General features: G+C 34.0%; 1 protein-coding gene across 11 annotated transcripts; it reads left to right on the plus strand.

Moving 5' to 3' along the window:
* The first annotated feature begins 1,080 nt into the window (after window positions 1-1,080).
* Window positions 1,081-22,679, plus strand: LOC115442608 (proline-rich extensin-like protein EPR1). Of its 11 annotated transcripts, none has more exons than XM_030167691.2 (9): window positions 1,081-1,336; window positions 10,160-10,340; window positions 12,100-12,234; window positions 15,925-16,104; window positions 16,653-16,912; window positions 17,951-20,396; window positions 20,466-20,672; window positions 21,136-21,260; window positions 21,494-22,679. In XM_030167691.2, exons 2-9 carry the CDS (start codon window positions 10,235-10,237, stop codon window positions 22,259-22,261), a joined length of 4,227 nt encoding a protein of 1,408 aa, XP_030023551.2. In that variant the 5' UTR covers window positions 1,081-1,336; window positions 10,160-10,234; the 3' UTR covers window positions 22,262-22,679. The 11 variants fall into 11 exon arrangements, with proteins under 11 accessions (XP_030023551.2, XP_030023555.2, XP_030023552.2 ...); XM_030167692.2 differs by lacking the exon at window positions 1,081-1,336 and adding an exon at window positions 8,484-8,623; XM_030167690.2 differs by lacking the exon at window positions 1,081-1,336 and adding an exon at window positions 9,562-9,675.
* The last annotated feature ends 418 nt before the right edge of the window (window positions 22,680-23,097 follow it).

Below are 23,097 nucleotides of genomic sequence, written 5' to 3' on the forward strand. Positions count from 1 at the left end.
TCTACAAGTAATTTAAAATAAAAACCTATATACAGTCAGCCACATTAGTAGCTGAACAAATTAAAAACCAACATCAAATCGCTTATACGCTTTTGTGTTTTAACAATTTCTTTCACTAAAAAAGAAAAGAAAACATTTTACATGTTTTAAGTATATGCGATTTGGAATTTTGAAATTGTCCAGTAACTAATTGTTTGACTGTATATATTAATCATATTACTCTCAGGGTACTTAAAAGAACATTAAGATTAACATTACTTACAAGAAAAGGAAAAATAGCAATATCAAAAAGCGTTGCGTATATTGTGTACAGGAGCAGGGAGTCACATAAGCTCATTTTCTAGGTAGGTATATCTGTATTACAAATAAGTAATACATATGTCGTAGGTAATTATGTCGTCGCGACATCACAGTATTGCGTTGCATTAATAACTCAGTTTGTTCACCGACACCGACGCGTATGGCGTCAGGCGCTTTACAAAAAATATTCTATGTAAGCAAGTTAATGTTGCATAAAGTGTCAGGCAATCTATCATCAAATACGTTATATTGATAGGCAATAACAAGATACTTCCTAAAGTTTATACACAGTATATGATAACAGCTGTGGATTTGTGGGGGCGATACCGAAAGCTGATCATTTCAGACAAGCATACCCTAATATGCTCAAAACATAAATCATTGAGGTACCAAAAACTTAAGAAAATCAGTAAGTCTACTGTAAAACTTGACTTTACGATTATACAAAGGCGTATTCAAACATAAAATAGTGTTACCGTTGCCATATAAGGCATGTAAATAGAGCTGGGCAGTACGTATGAAAAAAATAATTACTTAGTTATTTGTCATTTTAACATGGAGTGTACAGCTGTCTTAATTATATGAATAAGTAAGCAGAAACAATAAATTATAAAATTAATATAACAAGTCCTTATTTATATTTTGTTTAATTTAAAAGTAAAATGGAACGACATTGCAAAAAAGCGCGAATGATGTCACCGCTTCACGTAACCAAGGCAACCGGTTTGGCGGGAAGCGCCTACACGCTATAATCGTACCATGAAACACGAACACAATACTCGGATTTCGAACGTAGTGCGAATACATTCGACCGCAGTGCACCGCGAGAACCGAACGCCGCGCGTTTTTTAACGACGACAGCTTGGCTGATCGAAATTTCGCGAAAGTTAATTACATGCATATAATAACTTTAACATAGTCTTATCATGAGATTATAACAACTCTAATTTTATCACTAACACTAAACGATCAGCTGATCTTTTGTATCAGCATTCAAATTGTAATTTTAAGATTATAGCTGGCTATATTTTATCGGGTAAGTGAAAAATATTATACTTATGTACTTTAAATTATATTTACTTATTTGCAAAAAACATACAAGTTAGGTAAATGAAAGTGCATTTATATGGACGATATATAACATGTTATCTCAACGAACCTACCTATCTAAAACTTTATGAGCAAAGCATCACATCATGTTTCATTGGAGAAGTAGCCTTCTTAGTTTCAGATTAATGGTATTTCTTTTATTACCTTTTGTATTACTGCATTGGAAAAGGTAGGTTAGTTAATTTCTGTTTACTTCCTGTTTAGGTTCTTACTTCGTGATACAATATGTGTTATACATGCAGACAAGTGCATAGCTTCCTATGTCCCGATATATAATGGATTTCATCCTTTGGTTAGTAAAATGATGGTCACAATAGTAATTGTCCAATTTTCTCCTTTGTTATTTTTGCCTCGACCCTGGTTGCAGAAAATGATTGTTTGATAGCTCGAAAGATTTGATAAACGGTTGGGCTCTATCTTTACTTACGTTGGTTATGTTTTATTTTTATCCTAGCCAGTAATACAGGATTTTTATTATTAACATTTTATATGACCTTATTTTCCTATTACGATTAGTTCATAGTTTGATCGAGCTGTTCATTATTAAATTGTTTAGGTTAAGTATTTTCTACTTTATTTGTTTTATCCTTTTGAAATTAATCATGAAGCAAGTTATAGTGTTTAGATGTAGTACAATGAAAAATTACGTCATTGAATATCACCAAAATAGCGTGAGATGTGAGATAACAATGCTAATGAATTATAGTGGTAGGTAAGTATTATATTTATGCGTTTATGCTCTTTAAGCATTATTTCACAAATAAATTAGCATAGTTTTTACGCTATAGACCCACGGCTGTCCGATGGCAGTTGGGGCATTGTTATACTGTATAAGATCTACGTATGATTAACTATGGTGGCAATGACTTTTATGTTCTTTTGCATTTCCATAATTTGTAGCACGCCATGTCCAACTCACGTTGAAATTCCCTGAATAGGATTTGTATTCTTGATATTATTTATAATAATGTTGACTATAAGTTAGGAATAGAATTAAAACATAGCCACCTTTTCTTCCACCTGCTTTTCTTTAAAGTTGTATAAGCGTCTTCCGACAAATCATGTAAGAAAAATCGTATGTATAGTGTTGCCCGACATAGAATTCGACTCCAAAACCTAACAATTATAGTCTATAGGAATAACATGATGATAAGTCTCTTCTAGGTCAACTTCTGTATTTTGCAGTATGGATACATTAGGTCATAAAGTGACACAACCGCAAATATTGCAGTCAAGTGTCACATTTCGTATCGAGTGACAATGATTTACAACTCTCGTGTTACATATTACTGTAGTCGCCTCTTGCTGCTAACCATACAACATATTCAAATGTATACTTACTTGACGCTTGAATGTGTCAGTGCTCAGCACGCTTGTCGGCTCATTGTTACTCTGTTTATCAATTAATTATCGAGCATCGACAAGGATGCAACGTGACCAAAGCCTCTTCCGTGCGTCATAAAATTCACGTAAATTTGTTTATTGATTCATAAAACCCCATTGAAACGCACGCAAAATTTACTTTGAAATTAGCAAGGGAATCAAAGGAAGTGCCGTTTGTATCTACCACCAGTCTATCAACTGAGTTGACTATTAACAACGGCCTTAACATTTCAACCACACCGTTGATGTTTCCTGATCGTAGAGCAGCGAAATGTGCGCCTCGCGGTACGAAATGGTCGATGACGGCATGTGCCACGGTTGAACAGGTTATCGTTATGAGTCTCAATTGAAAGAACGTCTTGCTGCACAGATAATTTATTGGTTAGGTAACTGCGATGGACATTTATTTAATAGTGAACATTTGACCCAACTTTCAATATAGCAACTAGCAGTATATTGATAGCATTATAATATCATAGTACAAGGTCATGAGTTCCAACCGCGTCGTACTGTTTATGCATTAAATGGAATCACTATGTTATAATTAAGTAGATGTTCTCCTACGCACATCTCTTTACTGATACACGATAGAAATATCAATTGGATAACTGTTCAACTATAGTGTTAATATATCAATCAGTGTATAACATTTTTTATACAACTGAATAACGGGTGTAATTCAAATACGCTCGTCCGATAATAAATGCCGCGCCAGACACCTGGCCACAAGTGGTAGCAATACTGTTCTGAAGTCCGAGTTATGAATTACTAAGTACTGTAAGGCACTGCAATCTGTTAATACCCAATGCGCCAATAGCCTAATATCCAGTAATTACACTGATTATACAATAAATATGACCACCAATCCTTAGCAGGAGAAATAGACAAGGAGACGTTTCCAAATAGACTCCCGTTTATGAATCTACAACTAAGTGCTATTTAATTATAGAGCCAGAACAAAACAGATGTCTTTGACAAAAGTCGTCTTGTCGAGTAACATAATAACTAAATAATTGGTTAATTAAAACTAACAAGTCAGGTAGTTCGGATAGTCTGTGATCTATTATAGTCTTTATACAGTCAACACGTACAATTACATATACAACACAGGATCTCTATTTAATATAAATGTACATATTATAATACGTATAAATACATATATTTAGCTGTAGATCATAAATAATTTACATTAATTTATTCACGATAATTGCGTTAGTAATTAACATCTATTTATTACTTGTTACTATTTCTATAGAACTGAACTGAATGAACGATAGTAGTAGTAGTAATAGTAGTAGATATAGTCGATGGCAAGCATACAATAATTAGTATTTACCTGTAGAATAACTGAAATACTTGAAGTGCAATTCCGGTGCATTTCTAATAGATTATATTAACTATGTAGATTGTATGTAACATTTAATAATTATCATTTCGAAAACATTTCGAGAGTTAAAAAAATATACTTTTAATCTTTAAAAACGGTATTATACATGCAGATTCATTTTAAACTAACCACTAAAAGCTATAAAGTTGTGACTGAAAAACGAGTTAAGTAAAAAGTTTGATTATTTGCGAAGGCTTCAGGACGCGAAGCGGTGGCCCAAATACGATTTTATTCATTTTTCACGACAACAGTGACTCGTACGAGCTGGCACTGATTTTGCTTTTCTTTCTGTTGGCGACGGTAATATATATCAACAACACAACCTTTTCATATGTAATATCAGTTACATTTAGTCCTGATAATTGTATAATACGAGAATTGTTTTGTATGGTTTAATATACAGAACCCTATACGTAGACAATAATATTTCAATGCTTATATATATATACTGCACAATCACAATAAAATAAGGCATTACGTCAAAGTATGTGCATATCAGTCGTTACACACGTTGAAACGATTTGTTGTTATAAGATTTTATCATGGGTATTTTACTTCGCATGTCAAAAAAGGTACCTATTTAATGCTTCATTTGAATTTCGTGGCATCAGCCAGAGTTATTGATCTTTTCAATTTTTTTTAATCGCTCCGTGATATCGGTGTTAAGTGTACCTAATATATGATAATATGAGCAATATTTTGATGTAATTGTTAGTTATTCATTCAGATTTACGCACGTTACCGTATTTTTTTGCATAAACACAATTACTGCGAATATACAAAACAATTACGTCGACGAGTCTTTGTCATATAAATTGAGCCTTTTGAAAGCTCTATTTGGTGATTGAATTGCTTAACTAGTTATAAAAAATATTGTTTCTTTTTCCATAAAAAAACTTTCTGATAAATATGCAGTTTTTAAACGGAACATCGTTCTTGTAAGTTATTTATACATATTATTGTAATTAAAAAGTTTGGAATTACATTTATATGTATAGTAAAAGCATCTACTAAAACCGCTGAATGAATTTGGATGAAATTTGATAAGCAGGTAGGTCAACACACAATACCGGCTCCTTTCTGCCCCGGAAATGTGCATCAGGTAATTTTAACTCGGCTGGAGTTGTAAAGAAAACCTAATACATATTAGATAAGTTGCTACTTGGCTAAATTGAAATAAAAAATTGAGTAGGCACACGTGCAAGTAACTTTAGTGTTGAGCGGCCAGGAAGGCGTCATGTAAGGTGCTTTCTAATTAACCGTGCGATGATGTGATGATGTGAAGGCGCTCTTAGGTCATTTATTTTAATTTCCTTTGATTTGTGGTAATTCTTATGGATTTACCTTGCCGCGGAACTGCAGCGCTACAGCCGCGCGGGTAATTTGAAAGCGTTCTTAGACATGAAGAAACCGAATAGAGAAACGCTTATAACCCATTAATTAATATAATCGTACCATTGTTTATTGAAATATGATGTGAACAATTAATTTATGTTGCTACCAGGAGTTAAATCCACGTACTTATGAACAATGTTAGTCCCTATTTGTATATTTTTTTATTTGTTGAAAAGGAGCCAACAGCTTTATACCATATTATAATATACTGGCTATAATTGTGTTTTGTGTTTACATAAAAACCATTTTATTTATATTAAAAAAATATCTGAAAGACGTAATAATCACACAGTGGGTTTAGATTGGTATCGTAGTCCACCACGAAACCGCTGTGGCCGTCGGAATACCCAGTACAGTATAATATGAACGTGAAAAGGCATTTTAGTAACTACATTTATTTTACTCATCACGATTTTATAATTTACTAGCTTCCGCCCGCAGCTTCGCCCGCGTGGATTTTGGGTTTCAAAAATGGAGAAGGTGCTCAATTTGTCGGGATGTTTTTTTAATTTATGGTGGTATGCAGATGGTCCGATTGTCCGGTCAGGGTCTGATGATGGGATCCTGGTGAAATCGAAGGAACTTTTAACCATTAAGGTTGCACACGAAATGACGGAAGCTTAAAAAATGGAGTAACTTCTCCCGTTTACCCAACATTTCCCTTCACTGCTCTGCTACTATTAATTGTAGCATGATGAAAAGTATACTATAACCAGCACAGGAGTATGACAAATAATTGTACCAAGTTTCGTTAAAATCCGTCCAGTAGTTTTTGTTTCTATAACGGTTATACAGACAGACAGACAAAAATTTTACTAATTGCATTTTTGGCATCAGTATCGATCCCTAATCACCCCCAGTTATTTTGGAAATATATTTCATGTACAGAATTGACCTCTCTACAGATTTATTATAAGTATAGATATGCAAAAGTAGCTCAAAAATTGACCATAACGAAAACATGCATTTTAAAGTAAAACAAAAGAAATAATATCGTGAAGCCAACCAAATAACTAATGATATATTAAATTTTGTGACTGTTCAATTTAGTCGCGGTCAGGTGCGCGATATCACTTTTGTTGAGTTTCAGAACGCGACATTACATTATTATATTCTGTGCTCCAACGCACACTGCTTTGATGTTAGGAACACACCTACATTGCTTAGACAACAGTGAACTTTATACAATAGCAATAAAGCTCAAATTGACTCTACGTATTAGTTAGAAAACGTTTGTATGGGAAATAGAAAAATGCTGTTTTGAGGATTTTCCCGACAATTATTCGAATTTTTCTCACCTTTTAAACCTTCCCTAGACCTCCACGAATAATTCAAGACCAAGATAAGATAAATCCGTTCAGCCGTTCTCGAGTTTTAGCGAGACTAACGAACAGCAATTCATTTTTATATATATAGATTTATGATAAAACATCATTATTTTTGTTCGCTTTAATAATTATAATTTGTACAATAAATAATTTTATAAATAAATTGAAAATTTAAAAAATAGAATTCTTGTGAAGGAAATGGAAATTTAAGTAAAATGGCAATAATTGGTCCCAAATAATTGTGTGCGTTTATGACGTTAAGATATCGGTTTTTATATTTTTAACATAATATCATTTACTTACTATCCGGTACTTACGTAATTCAGTGTGTATTTGGTATTTTTCTGTGGCGTGTACCTTCTGAACTGTATCTACTTGCACATATCACTCATCGGCATAATGTTTCCAATTATATAGAAATCTTCTAATCAACTGAGTTGCGAGTTATTTTTGGTATTCGTATTCATCGTGATATTTATAATCAATTAATTAATAATAGAGAGAAATCTATAATTTTTATGTAATTTATTAAATTCTTTCACTGTTTAAAAGATTTAAATTTAACAGGAAATTTTCTACTGTATTATAATGGTGTTTTGTTTTCTACTAGTTTAATATTATCGTGTAAGTTTTATTTCGAATAGTCACGTAAAATCAGTAGCTGTCATAATAAAGAAAACAGCCTACTTACCTTGAAAACACATTCACATATCCCGTTTTATGTCACATGTGCTGCTAAAGGTAAAGCAACTTTCTAGTTCGAATCAGCATTTGCGAAATCGCACGATGTCTCTCTAAAAGGCACTAAATATGCGGCACACTACTATTATTAGTAGCGATTAAGAAAATGGTAATCTTGAAATGATTAAGAAAATATTTTAAAGTTTAGTATTACCTAACTACTGTTAAACACGACGAATGAGCGTATCGTAGCCAGGGTGCAAATCAAAATAATATATAATTCAGATTAAAATAGGGGTAGCATTAATTTAAATTTTGTTAAGTACATGCAGAAGAATATAATTACACATTATGAGGATATTATTAGATTCATTCTGTTTGTCTGCGTAAAGTTTGCAAGTTTTGTTCCAATTAGATTTATTTTCAATTCAAAATAATTCCGACATACCGATAGATGCCTTTTTATTGTAATATATTTAAAAAAAAAATTGAATTCTAAACAATATAAATCTTATTGAAAAAGGTGTCTTGAAAGTCTAAGATTAAAAAAAAATCAAATATCAACCAGTTTCTAAACAATATCTCGTGACCTGATAATAATATGTAGACCGACTTTCGGACACCAATTCCGTTCTCCATACCACAGAACGAACTGAAGTTGCTTGACAATGTCCAAGGCGGTTTTTGCGTTATAAAACTATGACAGAAGCTATCTACAGGCTGCTAAGTGGCTGACAGTCGTCTCAGCTAACTACTGCGAATAATCCTCATGTATAATAATAACTCGACAACATGTCGGTAATTATGTTTACATGTTACTTTATCGCCGTGTCAATGAGGTGAAACAAGTGTCAATACAGATCTAATGATCTTTTTATATATATCAGACTCAGTTTAAATTGAGCAATTAAGTGCTCGCGTCATATGCTCTAAATCATCGTAGAATGTTAATGTGTTTGTTATCGTAAATGTTGAAGATGTACGGCTCATACTTAAATATTTTTAATTTCTTATTGTGCATTTTTAATCTTCAAGGCAGGTTAGTATTAATCTAATATGCATATTTTAAAACACCTTAACAGATACTTTAACGTGATATTACATTAAATATACTTGTATTTTTTGTTTCACATTTATCGTAATAACACTACCTCATCGGCGACGTTATAATTATAGTAGCCTTCATGTTGTCATTGGAGCATTCATAAAATAAGCAAATGAAGTCATCCTGGCGTACTTTGTAATCAATATTTTTTAATGATTTTTTATTATACTAAAAAGAGGATATTTTCTTTGAGTATAATATACTAGTATACTTATGCATAAAATAAAATGAGCAAATTATGTCAATATCTTATAGATATATTAGTTATATATACCTAGTTAAAAAATTATAAACTTGCGAATGAAAAGTTAGCACATTATAATAATTAGCACATTTCATTGAGGCTTATCATTTAACTATAATTAGAGTTTTTATTTATATATCAGGTAAACATTATATAAATCAAGTTTGCAACATATTCTGCAAACCATTATATAATAATAATATTATTCTTGTTGAATATGAAACAGTACTTAGAGCTTAAATAAAAACGACTGAACATATACGCGATATTTAGCGATTAATTTGAATGCACCATTATATTCATCGCAATTATTAGTAATAATTATGTTATAACGTAAATTTGGGAAATATAATGGGCGGAGCATTTAATTGTAATTGTCAAATGAATGCGCCGGCTAAATTACATAGTATTAAAAGTAGACGTTTGATTAAGATTTTTGTCTCAAGTTTTGTGAACATTATACAAATGAAAACTTTTTGTGGTTTATGCAAATATAAGTTATAAACCTTTTCTTTCTGTCAAATGTCAGTTTGTAAATATTATTGAAAGTTGCTATTTATGATTATATTATTATTTTTTGTTTGGTTTGTTTAAATGTGTAAAAAAGAATATTGATTACCATTAAACATTTTGTATGCCTTATATTAGAATAATAATTATTATACCGTTATTTTAGTTTAAATCGTTGAATAGGATGCATTCTTCTAAGATAACAAAATCTTCGTTTAGTACCATACGTACGGTAATATACTATTTGATATCATTTCTATTGATTTTTAATAAAAAAATATAGAAAAATCCGATTATTCACAGCGCTAATCAACTTTATTCACTCATGCCTTTTTTTATCTTCGAAGGGATAGGTAAAAGTCCAACGAGTGCCATAGAGTGATAGAAGTCGACCCTTCGATTAGCTTTGGATACTTTGATCGGCTCTCTTACATACATTCATTATACTTGACACTTTGTAGTACAATATATTATTTGGACCTTTCTTCTATGTACCTTTAAGTATAATATATTTCTAAAGATATCTTTCTTGCACTGGTGTGAATTGTGGAATGGACTTTTTCCTACATGTCTGTCTCAACTCTACAAAAATTTATTACTTAACAATTTATTAGTTCATGCATATTACTCATGGTACGTTTGCGTAAATGACATAGCTGTTATTTCCCCTAGTACATATGTATTTCTAAAAATCTTAGTATTTGTTTTCATTACAGACACCACACAAATCTGTACGCGTGGTGACTACAACATCGTCACTCTCAAAGAGATTTAACCCCTGTGAGGGTCCAATGGGCGTTCGTCAGAATCCTTGGACTCCGACTAAACGGCGAGGACCCATCGCAGCCGAGGCCGCCAGTCCTGGGCCTGCTGTAGTTTCGCTGCCATCTCTTATAGGTAGGTTCTTTCACATGATATTAGCTTTGCTTTGTATTTAAGTAGTTCGTTTTATTGTCATTCATTGGCAAATTTACTTCGCTCTGTGCCTGGTGGTAAGTACACTTATCTAATTATAATATTATCAAGCAACGAAATACACTGCACCTCCTAACAAACATTTATTATGTTTACCAGTTGCTTCGAACAGGACCCGTATTAATGAGCTTCCATTACGGGTTTGCTCTAGATATAATCTACACGTATGTTAATAAATCCTTATCCAGTCGTGTGTACCTGAAACATGTCAAATAACCCACCCACTCGCAAGAAGGCTATCCAGATATTTTATTTATCAGCGAGCTGGTTGGAGTTCGGAAATGACTGGGTAATACTAATATTACATCCTACTTGATAGTTCTTATCTGTCTATATGCTATAATAGCAATGGTGTACATTTTATATTGACATATTCAAGTCCAGAAGGAATGTAGAGATCTCAGTAGCTGGTAAAATTCTACTTATGTTCACGCTCTATAAGCTCCCGTATATACATCGCTATGGTAAGAGCAGCTAGGGCCGGAAGACACAGTCAGGGGATCGAACTTCGAATGGAACACGAGCTGTTTGTTGAGTTTCATTTTGTCATCAAATGTATAACTAATAATCGTATAAGGTCAAGGTTTAACTGATCTTAATTTTTGTTCAATTCGTATTGTTAATTTTGTTTCTGTTTTATCGAAATATATTTTTGTACAATTAATTTAATGCTTTTGTGGGTATTGTAAAAAAGCAGCTGGAAGAAATAAATTAGTGATCCGGTATAAGTATAGAACGGTAGAAGTAAAAATATACAATATATTTGAAATGCTGTCAATAAGCGATTTTGAATAAAGAGATAAGTTTGTAGAATCGGATTATAAAATACATTTTTTGGAATGTGCAGGTGGCTGAATTGCTAATGTAGTAAAGTAGAAAGGTTTTGAAAATAATATCTTAGGTGGTACGCGCCCGGACAATGTTTGAACACCTTTGCACACATTATGTGTGACGAGTGGTATGGCGTTTAGTTTTTGTCGCTTTAGTTTTGGTGCCGCATTGTTCGCGATCTCTCGTGCGTTGGCGCTTACGTCAGCTCTCGATTCCATCAGAGGTTGTGTTTTGAGTTGTCGGATTATCACAACTCCGCAAATATTGGCCTCACTCGCTCTGTGTATCAACAAAGTGACATCATAATGTTCATATTTTCTGTAGAATAACATTGTATTATTTTGGTTATTCGAATGTTAGACTAAACGGATGTTGGTCCTACTACGCCTCATAATTCCGGATGATTTTCTTTTAGTGTAGGCGGCGTACAATTACCAGGTAATTTTAATTATAGTATGCAAAAACTATGTACGCGGCCATAGTGAATATATTAATAATAGGTTTTGTACAAATAATATACTTATTATAGGCCTGTATGTATTGACAAGATTGAAAACTTGAGGATCAAAATTGGTTATAGAGAACGTGGGCACAAACATTGACCCGGCCCAAGGTGAACTCTATCAGTAGCGCATGAGATACACAATATTGTTTGACATTGGCGAATCGTCCTACTCTCATCCGTTCATGAATACATTATAATTGGATTCGTGTTATTAAACGAATAAGTTGACTGAGTAGTCCAATGTTTCAAGGATAACGAGAGAATACATATAATATTTTTAGGAAACAATATAAATTGGTACTACTGGTATAAGTTGATAGTGGTGTCATGTTGTAATTCTTATAGGAAAACCACCGCCAGAATCTCGCAAGCCTCGTGCGCCTGCTTTCACTTTTGGGCAGAAACTGGATCCAGCAGGCACCAGCGCTAAGGCAGGCCCTGGACCGGCATCATACAATACAGAAGGCATGACAGCTAAAGGTAAAGTAACAATAGCTTTTTAGATTACTTACATTGTGTTTCTTTACCTTTTTAGATAAGCGAATAAACATTACCTTAAGTGCCTGGAATGCAGTTTTTGTATACGTAATTTTTATACCTAACTTGTCTACAACTGCACACAATATATATAATAGGTGATTTTAAATTTTGTTTACCGTCAGTTCGCCGGCAATATTTCATTCGGATCAAATGATATACATATATCTATACAACCAAGTGTGGTTTTGCATCATGGACAGCCTTGCGTACAATTATGATTCGATCATTGTTCAACGACGATCATAAGTCTTTGAGAAATTGCATTGTTATTGATTCACTTTTCAGCAAATCGTAACCGAGGTGACTTTGAGAAGTTTTATTAATATTTTCATCTGTCTGATTGATTTTTATTTCAACCTAAATCTGTCCGAGTTAATCTTGTTTACTCATTAAAAAATAAACCATCTGGACCCATGTGTTTAAAATTGTGTATGATACATTAAAATTTATATCCGTTTTGAGTTAGGACAACATAATGTCAGGTACGAACATAAATAAGCTTTATTAAGTGTACCTACATACATGAACAGGTTTAGCTATTCTTGCATTTGTGATTAAATAAAAAATACCATTAACATCCTAAAATAACTAGTTTGTTTCAGTAAGTTAAGCAGAGAATATTGTTTATTTTTAATGTCATTTATAATAGACAATTTTATTTTACTTTATTCAACGTAGGTATCATTAAGAAATTACATGAAATAAGTTGTTAAATACTACATGAATATGGTGCACATGACTAGAATAGCAAATAGGCTTGCGTGTCCTAGCTATGTTAATTAATGTAAATAAGCATCCAAATCATTTCTAATTAGTGGCATATGCTTTGAATGTCAAAAGCAATGCTTAGTGGTATGTAGATCTATACAGGCTATTATTAAGTGTGTGACATTTTTATGGTCTACTAGAACTAGTCGTCGAACGATTGATGGCTATGAAAATAAACGCCAAACACGAATGGCAATAATGACGTCTGGATTCGTTTATGTCTTGGAATTTATTACCAGCGGCTGGTTGACTATGTTGTATTTTTGGGGTATTGAGTTAGTGCATTAAAACTATTAGGTACTTGGATAATTGTTGTACTATAAAATTTTGACATTTTTGTATGGATTAAGTTACGTTCCTAACAAGAAAGAAAGGGAGATAAAAGATTTTGCTATTTAATGTTATTTTCTATACAAATAAACCCTTACAATGATTGATGATGAACTTATACGATACTACAGTAAGCCATATTTTTGTAGCAGCCACGAACAACAATACCTCGTTACAGATCATAATGTACTGCACCCAAAGGAGTATTATAATTATCAGGCCGCATCGGTACAGGCCGATCACATTGAGAAATCGTTTTTAGTCGGTCTCGAATTGTCTGTCGCAGACGTGGGAAGTGACTCGGCTATTGTCGTCGCATGTTATTGGTTAATTGCCCAAGTTGCCTTATATCGGATCAAAACAGTTTCTATGTCCAATTATACAATCTACACCCACTGGCGCTACGAATTTGTTGAATTGCGAACAACATTTAAGGTTTTATTTCTAAGCTGAAAATATCATACATTTAAGCATACAGTTACCACCTACATGCAGTTGTTTCTGATGTATGCTTTAAGATCATAATGCATAAAATAAAAATATTATCCCAGGAAATGTCCCTACCTAACCTAATGACAGTGCTGTAAAAAAATCCGCATAATATTAAACTATATTATTATGTTCTTTGTAAAATTTAATCAATTTAAGGCATTGATAATAACGTCATTAAAGTTTTAATCTGAGGTAAAGAAACTTTGTAATTGGACGTTTCGGCAACAGTGCGATATTTTAAAGAGATGCTTTCACGACATATTGTGGTTTATTATGCGACACTTGCTTGAAAGTAGGTCATTACTGCAGTCCGATTTACATAAATCAATGTCGTCTGCAGTGTTTTGTTCATGGTTACCTAAGTACATGAAAATCTATATAATGATTTGATCGGGTTTCACTTTTTGTAATGTAATTTTTTATTGTGTTTTGATCTATTATTGTTTAAACATTGATTTTAGTATTAATATTAAGATGTAATAAATTAAACAGAAAAAACTCATTCAATAATACTATGAAGAAGAAAAGATTTCTTAAAGAAAAATGGTTATCAAACTAATTTCTGCCTGCTTGAATTTTCATATCTTGCATTAGGATGATCCAATTCAACTTAAATGCTAACTATTTAAAAATTAAAAAGAAAATACGGGATAAACATTTTAAAATACAATTACTATCGAGATGAACAGTAGCCTAATTGGCTCAGTCCAGGAGATAAATCCACCTCTGTGCCATTATTTCAACTATTTAATTCTATTCAACGGACACCCAATGAAACACTGGTTAAACCAAAAAAACTTAAATATGTAAACCCACTCACAAACTTTCACAATTACAACGTTAGTGGGATGCTTGTAGAAGTATTTTCTCCTGGCTATTGGCTGTTCCTTTAGATTACGTAACAAGGACAATTTGTTGAATAAACAACGTCATGTTTATTTATAAATAAACGTGCTAAGCGTTGAATAAATGATTTAACTTTCTTAAATTAAACACAGTCGATATTGGATGTTTGTGGCGAATTATTTGCTTGCATACAGCGATGTCACCAAATAAGTCCGTAAGAACGAAGGTGATCAACGCTGAGTCAGACCGGCCGTGTAGGTGCCCGGATAAAGCACGAGAGGCTGCCACGGCGCGATATGAGCTCAGTCGCACATCTACCTCGCTTCACTAACCACTCTTGTTTGGGTGCCTTGAACTTGTTTTATGCAAGTTGTGCTAAGGTTCTTTAGTGTTGGCAGAGGTTTATTTTCATCATTCAAGTGCATAGTGATTACCAGAGTGCATTACGAAAGGTAAATAAAAATACACTTTGTGATAATTTTGCTCAATTGACTATATTATTGTTCTTTGTAACTTTTTAAGGGGTGTGTTATAAAGATATTTAAATTTTAAAAATACATATTTTACTACGAAATGAGATTTTAAAAATTGCCTCAAGGTAAAATCAAAACAATATTTTTTTTATAAAATATTTTTTAATAGTGTCATTATTCAGAATTAGTTTTATTATAGTACTTAATTAATCAAAATTATGATGTTGAATTTTAAACGATGTCAAGTTTTTACCTCTGATTACTTTTTTACTTACAAATAATTTTACAAATAACAAAATATTTTTATAGTATTTATCTGTTAATTCTACAGTTTCATTTATTTATAGGTCGTAAGAATCAGACCCTAAAACTGGTTTCATAAAGTGGGTATTAACGGTACAGCATTTTGAGGGCTTTAATATTATAAATAATAAAAAAAAAATGTTTAGTTGGAATTTTGGTTAATATTGGTTTAAAGATGAAAAAAAATATGTATTAGTATAAGGAAGGTCACTTTGGTTCTTGGATTGTATCATATTATGAACAGTTGGCGTTTTCTACACATCGGAAGACAGTAGTTGTCTTTAAAAAAATGTTTCATATATTATGTATAATGCAAAATTATAATAAGCTGAATTGATGACAAAGACATATTTTTTTAGTTTTTTGGGGCCAATCTAGGGGACACTATTGATATTATTAAACTAGGAGGTTGGTATAGGGCGTGCAGTTGGTCCAGCGGCGTCCCTCCACGGTCGCTGGCCGCCACCTCGCGTTGCCCCGACTCCGGCGCCTTGCGACTACGAACCAAGCAAGGCGGCTCGCGCAGTCCTCGACCATGCCCCTGCGTTTTCCATTGGCCTTCGTGTAAGCCTTCCACAGCCGGGAAGCAAAACGCCAGGTGCTGCGGTCATAGCATTTCAATGCTCTTAAGCCTACACATTTCACTGCCAATATGTTTTGTTATCATCGACGTTCTGTACACTGTAATGTATGCGTCATTTGACTTTATATTCAATGGTTTTGCATGGGCTTTCACTCGTGTACTGGCGCACCTCAATATTTTTGTATTGCTATTTTATGCGTTGCCATTGCTGCTTTTTCGTCACGAATCGTTATAGATCCTTACATTCACCGTATACCTACATTTAGTTTTGTTGAATGTGTTTACAATGTCATGTATGTTTATGGAAATCGTCAGTGTCGTCCTCGGCTTTGATTAATCTTTTCGTTTCATTTATGTTGTTGCCAGTGATGTCATCGATGTTCAATGTTTCACCAATCATACACTTTGTTTTTAGTGTGTTGTTTCATTACTTAGATCACGATTCATTATAGACGTGTTGATTTCTCGCTTTATCACAAAATTAAATGCAGTTGTGTTTTTAAAAATTTAATAAAGATTTTCTCGGAAATGTTAGAAATTTAATTTGAAATTATAAATTTCAGCGCCGAACACATATTCTATGCCACCGGTCCTCGGCGAGGCCAAGGAGGGCAGTAAACGAGCAGCGCCAGCATTTAGTATCACAGGCCGTGGTAAATCTGTAGAATCTAAAACTCCTATGCCCGGCCCTGGTACATATACTACTGATAAAGCGACATCTGCACTCACAAAACGTCCTCCAGCATTTACTATGGCTCCTCGAAGAGAGCAAAAGCCTGCCACCGCTGCCGTACCCGGCCCCGGAGTTTATTGTCCTGAAAAGGTATATAATATTATTACTATATTTGATAAAATAATTATAACTAACTTAATTGCAAAATATTTGTTTAAAGTCAAGACTTGTAAGTGAAGTATTGTATAACAATAACTTAATTTTGTTAATGTATGGTATATTATACACTACAGCTAATGATTTTAAAAATAGATGATGGGTGCTGTTTGCAGTTTATTGTCATTGATGTTATCCTTTTCAATAACATCATCCACGCGGAAATAAAAAAAAACAATATCTGTCTAATGCCCACGCCATCGCAACTAACATTATAAAACAAAGTATTGCAGTCCACCCACTTGTTTTATCTCCAATCAAGGCCTTTCATTTATGTGTATTTATAATCATGTACTAACTGGAGGGTGGGCACGCGACAGGTGTGCGTGACGCTGCCGTGGGCGCCCGCGCATACGTTCGGCATCAGACACTCGCCCTTCGCCGGCCAAGCTGTTCACTATCCTGCGCCGGAGGGGATCACAGCCATCTAACTCTCACTCGTCTGTAACAAGCTTCATCATTGACATCATTTCTAACCCGTCAACTCTAACTCGCTTCATGGATGCTTTGTAATTTCTATAATTATTATAATAGTTCACTTTTGTGGACTTTGTAAATTTGTTATTTAATATTGCCTATTAAAATATTTTGAACTCTTAACTATACTTTTACTAATACACTCTGGGTAAGTTCTTTACGGAAGAAAAAAAAATTGGATTTAAAATTAATAATAAAAAAATAAATGTCATGGATATGTGTTTGCATGCTGCTTGAACCAATACTTCAAAAAAATATGAAAGGTACAGTTTACAAAATATTAATATAAATGCTATCGCGATTTATTCAGTTAATTTATGCTTTTCGTATATATTTTGTCATTATTATAATATTATTCGGTATACATATAAGTACTTAGCCATTTGTTACACTGTATGGTATATAATTGCATTCGTTGATTTTGATAAATGTAAATTGTAGTTGAATGAATATATTCGTATTAATTAAATAAAAACATATTTTATCTCATTTCAGGCCGACGCTTTTATACGCGAAAAATCTCCGAAGCATACGATTGCAAGTAAGATGAAGCTTGAAAAAGTTGATCAAGTTCCTGCGCCTAATGCATACTCCCCTGAAAAAGCAGATCGTTTGCTGAGAGAGAAGTCGCCTGCTTTCTCGTTTAGAACTAAAACTGAGATTGTGAAGTCACACAATGCCCCTGCACCTAATGTTTACTCTCCAGAAAAAGCCTTAAACACGCTAAAAAGTGGTCCTAAATATACTTTGGCTGGAAAGGGTACTGCCGAGAAGCACGAAGTTACTCCGGCACCTAACTATTACAGCCCTCAAAAAGCAGATAAAATACTGCATGAAAGTGCGCCAGCTTTTTCAATACGACCTAAAGAACATGTTGAGAAAATTGATCAAACACCTGGACCGAATTTTTATGCCCCAGAGAAATCAATACACATAATGAATGGTGGGCCCAAATTTAGCATTTATGGTAAAGCTGGTTCTGTGAAGATAGATGACACTCCAGCTCCAAATAGTTACGACCCTCAGAAAGCAGACAAAGTCCTTCATGAAAATTCACCTGCTTATTCATTCCGTATTAAAGAGGAAATTATTTTGCGAAGTGAATCGCCAGCTCCTAATGTGTATGCTCCCGAGAAGGCCATGCATATTTTAAACGCAACCCCGAAATTTACTATTGCTGGCAAAGGACCTTCAAATAAAATCCCTAATACACCAGCCCCGAATGTATATAATCCTGAGAAAGCAGATAAAGTCTTGCACGAAAGTTCACCTGCTTATACATTTAGAGTGAAAGATCAAATTAATAAAATTAGCGACTCTCCAGCTCCTAATGTATATGCCCCGGAAAAGTCGATTCATATGCTCGATCATTCACCAAAATTTACAATTGCAGGAAAAGGACCTGCGGCCAAAATAGATAACATACCAGCTCCTAATTTCTACAATCCCGACAAAGCCGACAAATTGCTTCACGACTCATCTCCCGCATACACATTTAGACCTAAGAATAATTTGGACAAACCAAGTGATACTCCTGCCCCAAACATGTATGATCCCCATCTTCTCGATAATACTCCGAAATTTAGTATGTATGGTCGTGGTCCCGATGGAAAACCATCAGACACACCTGGACCAAATGCTTACGATCCTCATCTACTTGATAACACTCCAAAATTTAGTATGTATGGTCGCGGTCCTGATGGAAAACCTTCAGACACACCGGGTCCAAATGCTTACGATCCTCACTTACTAGATAACACTCCAAAATTTAGTATGTATGGTCGCGGTCCTGATGGAAAACCTTCAGACACACCGGGTCCAAATGCTTATGATCCTCATTTACTTGATAACACTCCCAAATTTAGTATGTACGGTCGTGGTCCCGATGGAAAACCATCAGACACTCCTGGTCCAAATGCTTACGATCCTCACCTACTTGATAATACTCCCAAATTTAGTATGTACGGTCGTGGTCCCGATGGAAAACCATCAGACACTCCTGGTCCAAATGCTTACGATCCTCACCTACTTGATAATACTCCCAAATTTAGTATGTACGGTCGCGGTCCGGAGGGGAAACCCTCTAATACACCGGGGCCGAATGCTTACGATCCACATATGCCTGATGGTACACCAAAGTACACCATTTCTGGTAAAGGACAACCTGAAAAGATTATGGTTACGCCAGCACCTAATGCTTACAGTCCAGAGAAAGCTGATAAGGTATTGCTAGAGAATTCTCCAGCATATACTTTCAGGACCAAACAACCGTTCCACAAGCCCGAAAATACACCAGCTCCGAATGCTTATGACCCTAGTAAATATGATTACATGTTGGATGGAGCACCAAAATATACTTTTGGAACAAAAGGACCTGCTGATAAACCTTCAAATAATCCCGCGCCTAATGCATATAGCCCAGAGAAAGCAGATAAGGCTCTTCATGAAAATTCACCAGCTTACACTTTCCGACCGAAAATAGATAACAATAAAATTAATAATACACCTGCACCTAATTATTACAATCCAGAAAAAGGAGAGAATATAATGCATCATCATTCTCCAGCGTATACATTTAGGCCGAAAATTGCCGATGGAAAGATACCTGATACACCTGGACCTACAGCTTATAACCCGCAAATTGCCGATAAAGTTATACACCAAAAAACACCAGCTTATACCTTGTCACCAAAAGGCAAAGATGGCAAGCCTAGTGACACGCCTGCACCAAATGTTTACAATCCACAAAAGGCCGATAAAATATTATTAGATAATGCGCCTCGATACTCATTCCGAATCAAAACGAATCCGCACAAGCCCGATGACGTTCCAGCTCCCAACAAGTACAACCCTGACAAAGCCGATAAAGTACTGTTGCACAATGCCCCACAATATACTTTTAGAGTTAAACCAGATACTTTGAAGGCTATTAATACTCCCGGTAAGGAATATACTTTTTATTTAATTTTTAACTAGCATGTACATTTTCACATTTCAATTTTTGTTATAGCACCAAATGCCTATACTCTTCCCACACCTGTTCAAACGCCTTTATATACTATATCCGGTAGACATAAGGAACCTATTGATGAGCGCTTAAAAGTTCCTGCTCCTGGATCATATGACCCCGAAAAGGGGTATAAATTCATTTTGACTTATTCACCCCAGCATACATTTGGCATCAAGATACATACAAATAAGTTTGGCGATTCACCTGGTAAGTGCTCATCCTCGTCTTCAATCTTCTAACAACCAGCTTATGCTTTATCCATTTTGTATCTAACTTTTTATTATTCATTTATTTATCAAATATCTGCACGATAACTCTAGACCAGTAACTCGAGAATATTAAAAAAGCCAATTCAGTTTTATAACAAAATAATAAATTATATCACACCGAAAGCTTTACGAAATTAAAATAATACTCATGTAAGTATTACTTAACCAGACTTATGCTTTCTCTAATCTGTTTTAATCAGAGCAATGTTTGCTCCAATCAAGAAAATAAGGCTTTTTGTAATAATTAATTAAAATGGGAATATGAAGTTATTTAATTGAAGGTAATATTTAGATAATTAATAACCATTTTAAAATTGCGTACTAAGAATGGGAGTAGAGATTACCAATTTATTAATATCTAACAGATTTTTATAACATCAAATATTTTTCTTATATTTCAGCTCCTAACACCTACCGAATCCCTTCCGTGCTGGACACGCCAGTTTACACGATATCCGGTCGACACAAAGTGCCCGTCGACGATAGAGTTAAAGTGCCCGCTCCTGGTACCTACTCTCCAGAAAAGGTATGTTAAAATTTCAGTGTTTGCATATAATGTTACTTAAATAAATATGTGGAAAGAATATACCTCAAACATTTGCTAAGATTAGCATACAAAAAATCCTAATAATCTGAGAAGTTCTGGCAAATGAAGAACTTATTTTCTATAAAATTGTGGTGCCCTTCTTTATCGCGGTAATATAAAACGGAATTATTCTAGCAAAAATATTGTTTGTTTAAAAAATATATTAATTTTAGGTGCAGATCAATAAAACTCCACAAATCACTTTTGGCATCAAACATTCGCCACTACTGGGACAACTAAAACCTAGAGAGCCATATTCTCCTCGTGTGAATGAACCACCAAAGGATGTCAAATATAACAATGTAAAGAAAGTTACACAGGTAGTGGAGAAATTTGTCGAACCAAGCAACGAGAAAGTTACAAAAGATATTAGAAATATCGACAACGACTATAACAATGATACGTATAACAACCGCACTCACATCACTCAAATAAGAGAGAACGAATCAAGGAGCACAACGGTTACCCCGGAGCCTGTACAAGAAACATTAACTCAAGAGATCGTGTGGATCCCAGAGAAACCAGTTCGACGAGACTCGTACACTATTGACAAGCCAGATGCATCAGCGGGATTCACTGAGCGTTATCAGAACAGTGAAGTGGTACCTACGGCGAATGGTGTTATCAAAATGGCCGAAAGTGGAGAACGTAGTGGAAGTTCTTCAGAAGCGCACAGTCGGGAAGTTATAAGGAAAAATGGTTACGAACAAAATGTAGAAAGAGATGTGAAAAATGCTAGTGCACATGAGAGAAATCAGAAAGCCAGCGAAGAAGTGCGCACTGGCACTGAGGTGCAACATTTGCCTAATGGAGGAATAGCTAAGACGACAACAACTACTACTGTTAGAAGAGTGGGAACTGCTGACCGTACAGCAAATGCTAGCACTACCGTCACGCGCACTGCAACAGCTGTCACGTCACGAGACGTTGGCGTTAAATAACGGGACAATTGTCTTTGGGCTGAACTAAAGTTACTACATTCTAACTCATCTCTTATATTACCTTAGTTATAACAAATATTAATATAATACTTGCGAAATAAGACTTATTCTTGTTATGTCCGGCTGTAGTACGGACTTCGAAGTGTTTTTTAATACTTTAATTTTTAATTTATTCATTTACCTGAATTATTTTTCTATATATTTATAGATAAACCCGATTGTATCGACGGTTTTCAACGCTTTTTAATTAATTATTATGAAAGCTTTATAAATTATATGAAACGATGTTGCTATTACATTAAGAAATTAAATGGCCGTAGCTGTAATTAATATTAAGAAAAATGACAATTTATTTGTTTGTTAACTTTACTAATGTTGTTTTGAAATGCATTTTTTAAATAAAGCATTTTTAATTTTATTTAGTTTAAATTTGAAATTATGGCTGTGTGTTCTAAAGAAAAAATGATATACCTACCGACTATTTCATTATATAATCGTATAATTGCTTACGATAATAGGAAAAAAAAATGAAAAGGATTTTATTAAATGCGAAAACATTTAAGTTTCTTTAAACATCAGGCTGCAAGTTCAATTTATATATTGGTCTATGGGAAAGTTAGTCGTTGACGTCACTCTCCCTTGTTCGCGCTGTGATAGCGATGACATCAGTCCTAGTGTCCTACATCTTTATAACTAAAGATGCAACTTTGTAGCTTGTTAACGTTACTACATTCTTACACAAATTAAATACGTAATAAGTTTAGATAACTTTAATATATAGCAATAAATACGTACTTATAAAACCACCACACACACTTTTGCACACTTTGTTATAC

This window comes from Manduca sexta, chromosome 22 (assembly GCF_014839805.1).
Source record: "Manduca sexta isolate Smith_Timp_Sample1 chromosome 22, JHU_Msex_v1.0, whole genome shotgun sequence".
NCBI classification, from domain to species: domain Eukaryota; kingdom Metazoa; phylum Arthropoda; class Insecta; order Lepidoptera; family Sphingidae; genus Manduca; species Manduca sexta.

What these genes read in the sequence shown, in the direction of transcription:
- LOC115442608 (XM_030167690.2), top strand. Translation starts at nt 9,628, where the DNA reads ATGCATTCTTCTAAGATAACAAAATCTTCGTTTAGTACCATACGTACG. An exon ending in GAGTTTATTGTCCTGAAAAG is followed by an intron (nt 16,913 to 17,950) that starts GTATATAATATT and finishes ATCTCATTTCAG; the next exon opens with GCCGACGCTTTTATACGCGA. An exon ending in GTACCTACTCTCCAGAAAAG is followed by an intron (nt 21,261 to 21,493) that starts GTATGTTAAAAT and finishes TATTAATTTTAG; the next exon opens with GTGCAGATCAATAAAACTCC.